General features: G+C 42.8%; 1 protein-coding gene across 1 annotated transcript in view; it reads right to left on the bottom strand.

The window, feature by feature from the left end:
* LOC142655527 (aldehyde oxidase 2-like) overlaps positions 1 to 15,961 on the bottom strand; it is a 90,860-nt gene that overhangs the window by 36,400 nt on the left and 38,499 nt on the right. The window contains exons 12-15 of the mRNA XM_075829786.1: positions 14,279 to 14,375; positions 14,041 to 14,165; positions 12,094 to 12,218; positions 1,844 to 1,931 (exon numbers count right to left, since the gene is read on the bottom strand). Of these exons, the coding sequence (XP_075685901.1) occupies positions 1,844 to 1,931; positions 12,094 to 12,218; positions 14,041 to 14,165; positions 14,279 to 14,375 (435 nt within the window). The remainder of the gene's footprint in view (positions 1 to 1,843; positions 1,932 to 12,093; positions 12,219 to 14,040; positions 14,166 to 14,278; positions 14,376 to 15,961) is intronic.

A 15,961-nucleotide genomic window follows, 5' to 3' on the forward strand; every position in this document is an offset into this window, starting at 1 on the left:
AGCATAGGCTGCGGAGCGGAATTTGGTGTCCGCAGCATGCTCTGTCTGTTGCGGAGCAGTGGCGGACTGGTTGCGGACTCATGGCGGAATTTCTCCATTGACTTCAATGGAGAGTCAAAATTCCGCAATGAAGTCCGCAGATCTTATGTGTGCTGCGGAGCGTATTGTTTTTACTACCATGACATTTCTTCATTCTGGCTGGACCTATGTATTTCTAGGTCTACAGCCAGACTGAGGAAGTCAATGGGGCTCCCGTAATGACGGGAGCGTTGCTAGGAGACGTCTGTAAATAGTCACTGTCCAGGGTGCTGAAAGAGTTACGCGATCGGCAGTAACTGTTTCTGCACCCGGGACAGTGACTACCGATCTCAATATACATGTATCTGTAAAAAAAAAATATAAGTTCATACTTACCGAGAACTCCCTGCGTCTGTCTCCAGTCCGGCCTCCCAGGATGACGTTTCAGTGTAAGTGACGGCTGCAGCCAATCACAGGCCAAGCACAGGCTGCAGCGGTCACATGGACTGGAGCGTCATCCAGGGAGGTCGGGCCGGATGCCGAAAGAGGGACGCGTCACCAAGACAACGGGCGGTAAGTATGAATTTCTTTGACTTTCACTAGGGAAAGTGCTGTCCCTTCTCTCTATCCTGCACTGAATAGGGAGAAGAGAAGCACTTTTCCTGCAGTCCGCAGCGGCCAGTCCGCATCAATTTTCTGCACATTTTGTGCAGATCCGCTGCAGAATCTGCAACGCAGATTCTGTGCGGCATTGATGCGGACAGTTGCGGAGGAATTCCGCCATGTGTGGTCATGCCCTAAGTCCCACACAAACTTTACCGAACTGTCGGGAGTGTGAATAGACATTCACACTGTGCTGAGTACAAATGGACATGAATGGAGAGAAGTGTATGATGCTGAATGGTCACTGATTGGTCAGCCTCATACACTCCTCTGTACAACACCCAGTTGGTAAAAAGTAAAAACACGCCCAGTTGTCTATTAAGAAACTAATTAGCATAAATCTAAAATTGCTCATAACTTGCTCAAAAATTATCGTTTTTCAAAATAAAAACCACTGTTGTGATCTAGATTACAGCGCCAATCAGATTATGTAGGAGATAGGGCATTTATAATCTGGTGACAGAGCCTCTTTAAAGGGGTTGTCTGGTTTCAGCAAATTAGTGTTACTGTTTGTATAATTGAAATTCATACTATTTTTTAATACACTATGTGCATTAATTTCGCACTGTTTTCAAGATCTCTGTTGTTATTCAGCAGGAACATTCATCGTTTACTTCCAGTGGATACAATTCCATCCATGGTCATGTGATGGACACACAGGTGCACAGCTTGTTACAGTATGTGTATCAGAGTGGTGTCTTCTAACAATTCGAGAACCTGTGTGTCCATCACATAACCATGGGTAGAATTTAATTTAATACATTTATGAAATGAATAACAACAAGCAGAGATCTTGAAAACTGTGAAGAATCACTATAGAAAGTATATTAGAAAATTGTATCACTTTAAATTAAAAAGAAAAATTAGCTGAACCCGGACAACCCCTTTTAAAATGCAATACAGTAGAAGTATAAGAGACAATACTAGTTTTACCAGCCTTCTAAGGAGATGAACATCTTCAATCAATTCATGTGAGTTGAGTATACACCAAGTGTGCCTACTTTTATCTCCTCCATATTTGGATACAGACATGGCATGTTGACTAGACTACGGGTTACACATGACATAGGGGCCTACCTAGTGGGTACAATGTCACAAAGAACAATGTCGCTAGAGCTACGCAATAAAAAGAAACACAATTCTGTATGTCCACAGAACAAACCTTGTATTTTCCATAGAATGCAGGCTGAGGTCTTAACACTGGCAGCTTCACTCTTTGCTCAATAACTGAGCTAACTGCTTGACCAGTTCTGTAAAAATATCAAAACTTTTTTAGTAAAACAAATACTAAAACATTGTTCGGACACTTAGACACATGTATGCAAATAATCATGCCTGGCTATGCAAATGATCAGTACTGAAGAACTAAGGCTTCATTCACATCTGCGTCAGGGCTCCGTTTCGACGTTCCGTCTGAGCTTTGCATCGGAACGGAGCCCTGACTGACACAAACTGAAACCAAAGGTTTCCGTTTCCATCACCATTGATTTCAATGGTGACGGATCCGGAGCCAATGGTTCCAGTTTGTCTCCGTTGTGCAAGGGTTCTGTCGTTTTGACGGGATGAATACACTAGTCTAGCGTAAAGGTAAAGCAGAGTAGCTGCCCAACAGGATGATTCTCCCATAGTACAATATATTTCAGAATAGAATGACTGGTCTAAAAACATGCACACTAAAACCGGGTTCCCACAGGTCGGATATGCTGCGTAAGAATCACGCAGCGTATCCGACCTGAAACCTGCAGCACCTTCCGTCCGAATAAAAAAAATCGCACTATGTTGTGGTGCGGTTTTTCAGACGGAATTTCCACTAAAAAAGCGCACGTACTTACCCCCTCCCTCCTTTGGCGTCCGATCCGGCCTCCTACGATGATGTTGCAGGCCATGTGACGCTGAAGCCTGTGATTGGCTGCAGCAGTCACATGCGATGAAACTTCATCCCAGGAGGCCGAACTGCAGGCAGTTAAAGGGTGTTCTGGGTAAGTATGATATTTTTTTTCCGGAGTTGCGTTTTTTGCTGCGTAATTGCTGTGATTACGCCGCAAAAGTCGATACACTTGGCTTTCTGTTGCGGGTTTTGCATCCCCATTGAATTCAATGGGGAACACCTGCGACAGAAAATCACCAATTTTTTTACTTTTAGGCTGCGTTTTTTTATCCGCAGCATGGGCATGAGATTTACTAAGGCTGGGTTCACACGACCTATTTTCAGGCCTAAACGAGGCGTATTATGCCTCGATTTACGCCTGAAAATAAGGCTACAATACATCGGCAAACATCTGCCCATTCATTTGAATGGGTTTGCCGACGTACTGTGTCGACGACCTGTCATTTACGCGTCATCGTTTGACAGCTGTCAAACGACGACACGTAAAATGACTGCCTCGTCAAAGAAGTGCAGGACACTTCTTTGAAACGTAATTTGAGCCATTCTTCATTGAATTCAATGAAGAACAGCTCAAATGATCGGCCGTCAAAGACGCCTAGAATAATGCGAGGAGCTTTTACGTCTGAAACGACGCAGCTGTTTTCTCCTGAAAACAGTCTGTCTTTTCAGACGTAAAAGCCAGTTCTCGTGTGCACATACCCTAAATCTCATCCACTTTGATGCTACTGTAAATGCTGCGGAATTTCCACACACAATTCCATTGCGGAAATTCCGCAGCGTTTATGCTATGTAGAAACTCGGCCTTATTGGAGTTTCCTCCAGAAGCGCTGCCAGCGTGTCCTTTTCAGAGGTCTAAATAATTAGGGTATGTGCACACGACCTCTTTTTAGACGTAATTGAGGCGTTTTACGCCTCAAATTACGCCTGAAAAGACGGCTCCATTATGCCTGCAAACATCTGCCCATTGCCTGCAATGGGTCTTACGATGTTCTATTCCCACGAGCCTTTATTTTACGCGTCGCTGTCAAAATACGGCACGTAAAATGACGGCTCGTCAAAAGAAGTGCAGGACACTTCTTGGGACGTTTTTGGAGCCGTTTTCCCATAGACTCTATTGAAAACAGCTCCAAAAACGCCCCTGAAAAACGCAGCGAAAATAGCTAGTTGCTCAAAAAACTTCTGAAAATCAGGAGCTGATTTTGTTAATCGTGTGAACATACCCTTAGTTTACAGAACAACTAGACCTGTTATTTAGCTTGTATTCTAACTGCCCTTCAGAGGCGAATTTAGGGAGGCGGCAATTAGGGCAAACACCCCTCCTATTTTTTTAAAATTGGATGTTTTTCTGTGTTGCATTTTCATTTTTCTTCTTGTGTTGACAATGTGGCAATATATTTAAGGGAGTGTTCACGGACATGACCAAGTAGAAATTTTGCTTTAATCATCCTTTCCTAGATTTCAATCCTGCATCTGCCCCTGCTGCAACCCTTAGGCCTTATTTACACAAACGTGTATTACGTCCATGCTACGCGCGTGGAAATCACGCGCGTTGCACGGACTTATGTTAGTCAATGGGGCCGTTCTGACAGGTCGTGATTTTCACGCAGCGTATGTTCGCTGCGTAAAACTCACGACATGTCCTATACTTGCCCGTGTTTCGCGAAAGGCGCACCCATCTAAGTCAATGGGTGTGTGCAAATCGCGCTCGGCACACGGAAGCACTTCCGGGTGCCGCTCGTGATTCGCGCTACAGTAGTAAAGTAAATGAATGAAAACAGAAAAGCACCTCCTGCTTTTATGTTTGTAAACATAAAAACAGAGTGTCATAATGATGCCGGCTGCGCGAAAATTACGCAGCCACGCACCATATACAGATGCCACACGCACACGCTCGTGTAAGGGCAAAGCCACACGTGGCGGAATTCCTCTTGAATTCCGCAGCGGACACTCCGCAGCGTTAATCCGCAGCGGAGCCGTTTGTCCATTGACTTCCACTTTTATTTAGCAGTGTTCGTTTAGACGATGCGTAAAATTCCGCTGCTGAGCATAGGCTGTGGAGCGGAATTTGGTGTCCGCAGCATGCTAGGGCTGTTGCGGAGTTGTGGCGGACTGGTTGCGGACTCATGGCGGAATTTCTCCATTGACTTCAATGGAGATTGTAAATTCCGCAATGAAGTCCGCAGCTGTCATGTACATGTTATGTGTGCTGCGGATCCGTCTTGCTTTTTTGACATGACATTTCTTCATTCTGGCTGGACCTATGTATTTCTAGGTCTACAGCCAGACTGAGGAAGTCAATGGGGCTCCCGTAATTACGGGAGCGTTGCTAGGAGACGTCAGTAAATAGTCACTGTCCAGGGTGCTGAAAGAGTTAAGCGATCGGCAGTAACTGTTTCTGCACCCTGGACAGTGACTACCGATCCCAATATACAGCAACCTGTCAAAAAAATAGAAGTTCATACTTACCGAGAACTCCCTGCTTCTGTCTCCAGTCCGGCTTCCCAGGATGACGTTTCAGTCTAAGTGACGGCTGCAGCCAATCACAGGCTGCAGCGGTCACATGGACTGACGCGTAATCCAGGGAGGTCGGGCTGGATGCCGAAAGAGGGAGGCGTCACCAAGACAACGGCCGGTAAGTATGAAATTCGTTTACTTTCACTAGGGAAAGTGCTGTCCCTTCTCTCTATCCTGCACTGATAGAGAGAAGGGAAGCACTTTTCCCGCAGTCCGCAGCAGCTAGTCCGCATCAATTTACTGCACATTTTGGGCAGATCCGCCGCAGAATCTGCAACGCAGATTCTGTGCGGCATTGATGCGGACAGTTGCGGAGGAAATCCGCCACGTGTGGCCATGCCCTAAATAAGGCCTTAGGCCAGGATCTTTTGCCAAACGCAGGAGTGGATACAAAAGAAGGGAGATGCATCAGTTTTTTCTTTATACATTTTGTTCCTTTTGGATCCACTTTTGTCTTTGGCTCAATAAAACAGCATAAAAACTGTGTGTGTGATCCTGGCCTTAGGCCTATTACAGATACATCCAAAGTGCCATTATCTTATGACAGTGGTACTTTAAAGAGGCTCTGTCACCAGATTTTGCAAGCCCTATCTGCTATTGCAGCAGATCGGCGCTGCAATGTAGATTACAGTAACGTTTTTATTTTTAAAAAACGAGCATTTTTGGCCAAGTTATGACCATTTTCATATTTATGCAAATGAGGCTTGCAAAAGTACAACTGGGCGTGTTTAAAAGTAAAAGTACATCGGGGCGTGTATTAGGTGCGTACATCGGGGCGTGTTTACTACTTTTACTAGCTGGGCGCTCTGAAGAGAAGTATCATCCACTTCTCTTCACAACGCCCAGCTTCTGGCAGTGCAGATCTGTGACGTCACTCACAGGTCCTGCATCGTGTCGGCACCAGAGGCTACAGTTGATTCTGCAGCAGCATCAGCGTTTGCAGGTAAGTAGCTACATCGACTTACCTGCAAACGCCGATGCTGCTGCAGAATCATCTGTAGCCTCTGGTGCCGATGTGTCCTCGCTCGTCTGACACGATGCAGGACCTGTGAGTGACGTCACAGCGTGATCTCTGGAGAACACGGCTGTGTCTGCACTGCCAGAAGCTGGGCGTTGTGAAGAGAAGTGGCTGATACTTCTATACACAACGCCCAGCTAGTAAAAGTAGTAAACACGCCCCGATGTACGCACATAATACACGCCCAGTTGGACTTTTACTTTTCAACACGCCCACTTGTACTTTTGCAAGCCTCATTTGCATAAATACGAAAATGGTCATAACTTGGCCAAAAATGCTCGTTTTTTAAAAATAAAAACGTTACTGTAATCTACATTGCAGCGCCTATCTGCTGCAATAGCAGATAGGGGTTGCAAAATCTGGTGACAGAGCCTCTTTAAGTTATTGTCAGCTAGAGCAAACTGTGGTTTAAAAAGTACAGCATGATCTATAACTGCCACCAAACCACAATTGTGTAAATGTAGATTCATAAATTCCATTAATAAATTTGCTGAGAGCAATTACTAATGTTAAGCTGTTTCAAATCTTTCATGAATATAATAGTCTTCTTTTCAGTACAATAAGAATTTTTACTGCTTTGTTAGTTCTTTATTCTGATATAATAAAGATAGTGGTTATAAACTGTTTTCATAGTCTGATTGCTCATCCCCGGAGCAGAAACTACAATCCACCCGAGTCATGTTTGTGATACTTGTCCAGCATAAAATGGTTTTTATAATAGTGCGTTGAACAAGGCTTTAATCCAGCCATACGCACGAGATAGCTTTCAGACGAATACTTGTCTGGACGACAGCAGTTTTACCCAATTCAACCGTGCGTCAGATGGGGGTTTATCTACCACGGGGGGAAAAAAAAAAATCGGCATGTAGAGTTCCAACATGCCTGATCCTTCTCTCTGCAGGCCCCTATAAAGATATTGGGTAGTTGGATGATCCTGCTGAAATCAGGTTTGGCTGACTTTTATCAATATTTATGGCCAACTTTAGGGCCTAGATGATTTCACAAACTGATGATTAGATAATGATCTCATCCGCAATTAAAAAAATTGACGTCTTCAGCTCAACGGTGTTGGGCTTAGTACACAGCACTGGGGAGAGTTTACAATTGAAAGATAAGCTCTAGATTGTTGATTCCACCCCGTGACATGGAGCAGTAAAAAGTTTGTTAATCAGATTAGAATAATTCAGATCTGAGGTGGAGCATTGAAGACTTGAGGAAAAGCCACATAGTAATCTTATCTAAGGCCCCATGCACACGACCGTACAGGAACAACAGGATGGCAGTTTTAAAGGGGGCAGCAGGATGGGGAGTTTGTGTTGCTCTGAATGGTGGGAATATGCTAGAAGTGAGGGCCAAAGATGTCTGGCCAACAATCCCTTCAGTCTTCGGGACAAGTTGTCATTGTGGCCCTGGGCCAGATCGTGAAGAAAAGAAAATGAAAGACTACAATTAATGAAGAAGTCACCTGTGAGTCACTGGATTTATTTGTTATGTACTCTACCCGAGCCTGTGTCTGATCAGTATTGTATTTTCTTGCAGCATGATGATACTCTGCAGACCGCCTGTGTAGAACTGGTATCTGATTACTATATGGTCACTGTATGGTGGTGTTATTTGTTATTGGTCTTTGTATAGTGGCAGCGTACACTTCTCCCTAGCGGAAAGAGCAATTGTGCACCTGTCCCTGTCTGTGTGATTAGGGGTTTCTGTGTCCCAGTTTTATTTACCTTCTGAAGGTGCGGCTGATATATTTAAGTGAGTGGCAAGGGCTAAACATAGAAAAATTTGCCGTCTAGAGCATTGTCCTCCCCATCCCCAAGTGAAGGCTATGCCAGTATGTGCACCATTGCCAGCCTTCTTGAAGCACCTCAAGCTTTTGAACCCATTTACAACACGTGAATAGAGCAGAACTGCAATACCAGGCTAAGCCCATGGTCAAGAGTGGCACTGTTTCCAGAAAACAAAGCAGACCTTTTTCTAATTTCATACAACCCCTAAATATGTTTCAAGAAAGGGCTGTATCTGTATATCATTGGAGCTGTTCTTTGTGTATCTGTATCCACTGATCCATCTATAACTTCTACATTTTGCAGTATGTCATGTTCTCATTTGTTGTTACTTCATCAGCTACTGAACATAATTATAAAGGTTGTTAAAGTGTGTGGGAATCTGTGCGCTACACATTTTATTACCACTTACAAAATGATATGTACACAGACGGTATTATTTATAATTGGCAGTGTCTTTCCGGCCTACAAGAGCCTCTCTACCAGCCATAATAGATGAACAAACCAAACCCACAATAAAATTATACTACCGAGTGGGTTTGTGCAACCAATAATTTTGTTAGATGTTAAGCGAATGCTAAAGCTAACTGAATTGTATATATTAATTTATTGCAACATGAAAAAAAATGTATTACTATTTTTCTAAATGATTGCCAATGTACAGATCAATAACACAGTGACTATAAAATTCTACAGGTCCATACTGTACCTCCCTGTGACTCTGTGGTTATATACAGGGGCACACAAAAATGCACTCTCATGAATTCCGTATGAATCTGTGCATGTTCCGTCACACATCATATTACATTGCTATACACCCCTAGAAACAGTGTTTATAGGGGACAATAAGATGCTTTACAGAGATTCAATGTGATGGAACACTTAGCGTGAAATATCTCTGCTGTTATACAACGTTTAAAGACTACCTATCGTTATAATTTGTTTTTTCATACGTCAGTAGTATATGTGAATATATGAAATATATTCCTCAGGTTCCAACAATCTGTAGTACCCCTTTCCCTGTCTGCAGACTCCCTGTAAATATACAAAAACTTCTTTAACCCCTTAATGACCAGCCTATTTTAGACCTTAATGACCAAGCTATTTTTTACGTTTTGGAATCGTCGCATTCCAAGAGCTATAACGTTTTTATTTTTGCATTGACATAGCTGTATAAGGTCTTGTTTTTTGCGGGACAAGTTTTATTTTTTAATAGCACCATTTTGGGGGACATATTATTTATTGATTAACTTTTATTAACTTTTTTTGGGGGGGGGATAGAAAAAAATCTGAAATTTCGCCACTCTTTTTTGCGTCCTAAATCTATGCCGTTTACCGTGTGATATAAATAACACAATAACTTTATTCAGCGGGTTGTTACGATTGCAATGATACCAAATTTGTATCGTTTTTGTATGTTTTACTACTTTTACACAGTAAAAACGCTTTTTTTTCAAAATTATTTGTTTTTGTTTCTCCATATTTGAAGAGCCGTAACGTTTTTATTTTTTTGCCGATGCAGTTGTATGAGGGCTTTTTTTTGCGGGAAGACTTGTAGTTTTTATTGGTACCATTTTGGAGTAGATGCGACTTTTTGATCACTTTTTAATCACATTTCACAAGTCAGGATTCACAGAAAACAGCAATTTTTCAGTCGTTTTTTATTAATTTTTTTACGACGTTCACCGTGCGGGTTAAGTAATGTAATAGATTTATTGTCGGGGTCGTTACGGACGGGGTGATACCAAATATGTGTAACTTTTTAACTGTATTTTGGTTTTTTAATAGTAAAGCAGTTTGTAAGGGGAAAAAGTGGGTTTTTCATTTTTTTTTCACATTTTTTTTTTATTAACTTTATGAAACTTTTTTTTTAACTTTTTTACTAGTCCCACTAGGGGACTTCACTATGCGATCCTCCGATCGCTATTATAATACACTGCAATACTTTTGTATTGCAGTGTATTATGCCTGTCCGTTTAAAACGGACAGGCATCTGCTAGGTCATGCCTGCGGCATGATCTAGCAGGCATTCATTACAGGCAGACCTGGGGGCCTTTATTAGGCCCCCGGCTGCCATGGGAGACACAGACACTCGGTGATCTTATCGCCGGGTGCCGGTGGGATAAGAGGGAGCTCCCTCCCTCTCTCCAAAACCACTCAGATGCGGCGCTCGCTATTGAGCACCGCATCTGAGGGGTTAAACGGGTGATATCGATACTGATATCGATCTCACCCGGCAGAGCAGGGACGCTCCCAGCCCTCAGCTGCCTCTGGCAGCTGAGAGCAGGGAGATTTGACAGCTCCCTGCTCTGTTTACTTAAACCGATGCCGCGACGTTAAAAGTCTATGGCATCGAAATAAGGCCAGTTAGTGACCGATGTAAAAAGACTATGGGCCGGTCACTAACGGGTTAAAGGTGTGTTTTTTTTAATGCGTTTTTTGGTGTGGTTTTTAAGTTTTGCTGCGTAAATTTCAGCGTTTATAGGCTTCAGGTTTTGCTGCATATTTCCCCATAACTAGGGAGATAGGAATCGCAAGTGGAATCGTGGGATAAACTGACATGCTGCAGTTTCGAAAATACGCACCGTGGGTCAATGTATGTCCTGACAAATACCGCAGCGTAGACATCTAATTCCCTGGAATGTCATTGCCTATGCTGGTACTGTATTAGGGCACGTTCAGACGTGGCAGAATTTTTACGCTGCAAATGTTGGTGCAGATTTGGGGCAATTACGCAACGAATCTGCACCAACATTTGCATATTTGACAGGTGGTTCAGATGTTGTAGATATCGCAGCGGACTTGCCACAGATTTCAGTTTTTGCATTGCAAAGGCTGAAATCAGCAGTGAAATTCTGCTTCTTCTCCGCAACGTCATAAGCATGCTGCGGAGGGAAAATTCTGCACCGCAGGCTGATTTCCGCAGTTATTTTCTGCAACGTCTGAACTAACTTTCGTAAAAATGTATAGAAACAAATGTAAAAAATGGCTGCTGCAGAATTCCACTGCAGACTGTCTGCAGCGGAATTCAACAGCAATTACGCCACGTGTGAATGTGCCCTTACTCTGAGGTTTTGCCGCACGCAACGTGTGCATTCAGCCTAAAAACAAACTTGCAGACATGTGCAACCCAAGATGTATGTAAAGAATCTAGATGATGTTAGTCAGAACTTCACATTTTTTCTCCGTCGATCGTAATATAATTCCACTTTGTGAGACACATAGCATAATACGGACCACATTGTACGGTAATGGTTACAGCACCAATCCTTAGCCTCATACCGCCACACTCCCTCCAAAAAGAAGAAGGAAATACTGGCCTCTAAATGTTCACACGCTTAACAAAATACGGCTGAAAGAACGGAGCTGTTTTGAAGGGAAAACAGCTCCTGATATTCAGTAGTTTTTTAATCAAACAAGCATTATTCGCTGTGTTTTTTACGGCCGTTTTTGGAGCTATTTTTCTATTGAGTCAATGAAAAACGGCTACAAAAATGGCTCAAGAAGTGACATGCACTTCTTTTCACGGGGTGTCTTTTTACGCACCGCTTTTTGAAAATGAGGAGTAAAAAAACGCCCAGTCAGAACAGAACGCCGTATTTCCCAATGAAATCAATGGGCAGATGTTTGTAGGCATTCTGCTTCTGATTTTTCAGCCGTTTTTCGGGACGTTTACATACCTTATGGTATGTCCACACGCTTAACAAAAAACAAGGGAAAAGAGCTCCTTATTTTCAGCCGTTTTTTAATCAAACTAGCGTTTTTTCGCTGCGTTTTTGGAGCTGTTTTTCTATCGAGTCAATGAAAAACGGCTACAAAAACGACTCAAGAAGTGACATGCACCTCTTTTTACGAGGCTTTTTTTACGCGGCCGTTTTTCCCATTGAAATCAATGGGCAGATGTTTGAAGGCATTCAGCCCCTGCATTACTTGTAGTTTTTCGGGGCGTTTACGCCCCTGAAAAACGGCTGAAAATAGCCCGTGTGAACATACCCTTATAGTGAGGAATCACTGCTACTTTGTGTCTCTCTTTGTCAATGGCTTTCCCGTTGTATATGCCGAACGATGCATACGCTGAATTACATTATGATGATGGTCAACATTTTATCTGCTAGTTAGTATTCATTAAACAGTTTGGCCGACCTATTTGTAGATGGTTTGTCTAGTTTGCACATAAATGAATACAGATTGTCCTTCATACTTACTTGTGGGCAGCCACTGCAGTAATAGCAGCTTGAGATGCAGTGTGGGAGTGCTCTAAGCCTTGTCCTTTCTCCACACAGCACGAGATATAATCAGAGGGAATATTTATAGCTGATGCTACTGCCGCCTGTCAACACAACCAGCAAAGTGAGATATGCTGCTCCATATCATAGTAACACCATAAGAGCCTGTTCACATCAGCATTGTCTTTCCATTGAGGGGTTCCATCGGAGATTACCGTTGGGGAATCAATGGTGACGAATACTTCTCAATGGTGACTGATACTTTGATAATGGTTTCCATTTGTCATCGTGAAAGTGTTCAGGTTTTTTTTATGGAATCAATAGCGCAGTCGAAAGCTTCGATGGAACCCCTCAACAGAAAAACAACGCTGATGTGAACAGGCCCTAAGCAAGTAAATACAGAAAATGGAAAAATGATGTGTCTTTTTCTCCCTTTTTTGGACTCTAAGCATCTTTAATACACTCAGCGGAATAAATCAAGTGGTTTACACCAGTTTTATGGCATAAAAAAAGTCACAAATTTTGGCTCAGGCCATAGTTGTTTTAAAATCTGCAACTTTTCACTTTCCTTGTCACTTTCCGAAAGTGACAAGAAAAGGGATGGGGTTTATCTAAAAGGGGGGTGACCTCCGTGGAAATGACAGATTTATCACAATTTACACCAGAAACTGGTGTACGTTGTGGCGTTAATCTACACCTGCTCGTAGCAGGTATAGAACTGCATTTCTGTCTCATGGACAGACAAAAATTTGGCAAACATATTAAGAGGTGTGCACCTCTTAATATATTTGACGCATTTAGCACCGATGTAAATTAGTTTAAGACTGGCACTTGAAACGCCAGTCTTAATATATCCCCCCCATCCAGTGTCTTTCCTCTTCCTGGACACTCAATTTCTCTCACCATTTCTATCCACAAAGATTCCCCTCACCTCGGAGTCTTTGATAACAGTATAAGAAGCCCCTCTGGGCCTCAAAGCTCAATACAATGGTAGTTATACCCTTGACTTGCAAGATAAATATTTGAATGGGAGAATTTGGGTGGAGTCAGAAAGGTCATAAACAAGTAAAATCGGTGGCCCTATGTGGGGAAGTTGGCGATTTGAAGCTCCGTATAAGAAAAATGTAGGTAATATAAAGATATATTAGGCACTGAACTCTCAAACAGTGCCCAAATACCTGAACAGTTACTCCATCTCTAATATTAAATTAGTTCTATACTTGAATAGGTTAAATTATGAACTATCAAGTTGAATGTCTATGAAATGAACATCGCTATCATCCAGTTACTTCAAAAGAATATCGTAAGACTGGATGTACACATAACATGAGGGCAAGTATTCTGTAACCATAGAAAGTTGGGAAATTGATTAATAATAGCTTGTGTATTTCTTTTAAGTTGGGTTATGCATGAATGCATCAGACACAGAGTACTTCTCTATAAGGACAATTTCAAAAAGAACAGCAAGGAAAAGGACAGGCACTGGCCAAATTCAGACACAATGTTACACCTGCGTTGAGATACTTTCCGGCATATAATAGAGAGTCGGCTTTTTTGTTTTTCTTACGGGGTGCTCATTGACAAGTACAGCACCTTAAATTGTAATAATAAAAAGGTAGAGAAATCGAGGCACTCACCGTTTGCGGCAATAAAACTTCTTTATCAATCAAGATCTTGGTCTGTATGGTGTGGAACCGGAGGGCCTTGAAAAAGAGTGTGTAGCGCGAAACGACCGTAGGTTCATTCCACACCATACAGACCAAGATCTTGGTTAATAAAGACGTTTTATAGCCGCAAACGGTGAGTTCCTCGATTTCCCTACCTTTTATTACCACTCTATAAGGAGACCCTATTTTTCTGAGTTGTATGTACGATAAGAAATATCTTGGTATTATGTTATTTACATCACTAGATCACATACTTTACCTGTATGGATGCTGGATCCTTTGTAGATATAAACACTTCCAGTTCATTTTCGTCTACTCTGGGTATAACACGTACACTCTGTGATTCGAGGTGAAGATCGTCCAGTCCTCCTATATAGTCCTCACCTGTTCTTTGAAAAGTAAAACAAATTCAGCACTCCAAACACACATTCATCCCTTACAATGTATTATTTGTGATATTTAGTATATTTTTTATTTGAAGGTATCTATCAAGTTACCTTCTAGTATGTGATCCACGCCTTTAAAAGCCTCTTCCACATTCCCATACTCCATTGTTCTCACTGGCTCAAAAAATGAATTGTGTTTTATGGAATCCTAAAAGCCATAAATACAAAAGCATATATGCTAAATTATTATTGAGTCAAAGCTAATTGGTATATCTATCAGTGGCAATTTACAATAAAAGGCTTCTAAGAAGGCTAGGCCTCATGCACATGGCCATATTGCAGCTGTGTTTTGTGAGGAGTCACCATAGGACTCCAATAGAGGTGTAAAAGGACTATACTGTACCTTGGTATGCTTCCAAGTTCATACGAAGGCTTTTTATGTCTTATTTTGTACGAACCGGACAATAAAAAATATTCCCGCTGCTTTGCTAAATTTTATGGAATGTTTAAAGGAGACAATTAGGGTGTGTTCACATGTGGCAGATTTTCTGCAGACATTTATGGAGATGTTTGCAAGGAGGGTGAATCAAGTGCCCCTCATTTGCAGCTTGTGTACAATGTACACACCCTTTTTGTGTAGTTAGCTGGCTCTTTAAGGGACTGCCAGGACAATTGTGCAGTGATGTTTTGTGGATGTGCTGTTTGCATTAATGTTTTGCATTGCAGGTCCGTGGAGGAGGCAGGCCGCGATGCCCTGCGGCGCTGCCAATTGTGCGGGGCTGTCATTGGTGAGAGGAGGTGACAGAGGAAGAGGGAGAATTAGCAAACCCTGGCAAGTAAGGCAGCTTGGTGACGCTGATGCGCCAAAAGGTGGATAGGAGAAGCGACAAGGAGGAGTCCATAAAAACGTAGTGTTTTGGCGTCTAAGGGATAGTGAGCGGGTGAACCTTCTGAGGTGCAGAGAAGGCTGCTGGTGTTGTGCAGTAGTGAGAAGATATGGAGACCAGATCGGTCTAGTCTTTGGGCGGTAGAAGGTGGTAGAAGGCTTAAGACTGCAGCTTCTGATTTGAATCCCAGAGGGTGACACGGGCCTATGTGAAACTGAAGCAGAGACTGCTGTTTTGTGGGTGGGGTGGAGCAAGAGGCAGGAGTCACGGAGCAGACGGTGATCTACACATAGACATATGTAAGTGGGTGATGCTGCCCCATTAAATTGAACTGTCTGCCCAGTGCAGCCTCCATGTTTGTTGCTACCCGTGTTCTGTGTTCCCTCCTGTGTGAGGTGATGTTTACACCTACGGGTATGTGCACACGGCAGCGTCCGATACGGCTGAAATTACGGAGCTGTTTTCAGGAGAAAACAGCTCCGTAATTTCAGACGTAATTGCTCGTCCTCGCATTTTGCGAGGCGTCAATAACGGCCGTAATTTAGAGCTGTTCTTCATTGAATTCAATGAAAAAATGGCTCAAATTACGTCCAAAGAAGTGTCCTGCACTTCTTTGACGAGGCAGTCATTTTACGCGTCGTCGTTTGACAGCTGTTAAACGACGACGCGTAAATTACAGGTATTGGAGCCGTATTTTCAGGCATAAATCGAGGCATAATACGCCTCGTTTACGCCTGAAAATAGGTCGTGTGAACCCAGCCATTGTGTTATCTGTTGCATGCCTGCCATGTTATATGCAGCCACTAGGGGTCACTGCAGTATGAGTGAGTATAGCCTCCCAGTGCCTGAGCCTGGCAAGAAGCTGCAGGATGGATGTCCTCCCTACAAAAGAGGTACTGTGGGGGAA

The sequence above is a fragment of the Rhinoderma darwinii genome, chromosome 6, assembly GCF_050947455.1.
Source record: "Rhinoderma darwinii isolate aRhiDar2 chromosome 6, aRhiDar2.hap1, whole genome shotgun sequence".
Lineage (NCBI taxonomy): Eukaryota > Metazoa > Chordata > Amphibia > Anura > Rhinodermatidae > Rhinoderma > Rhinoderma darwinii.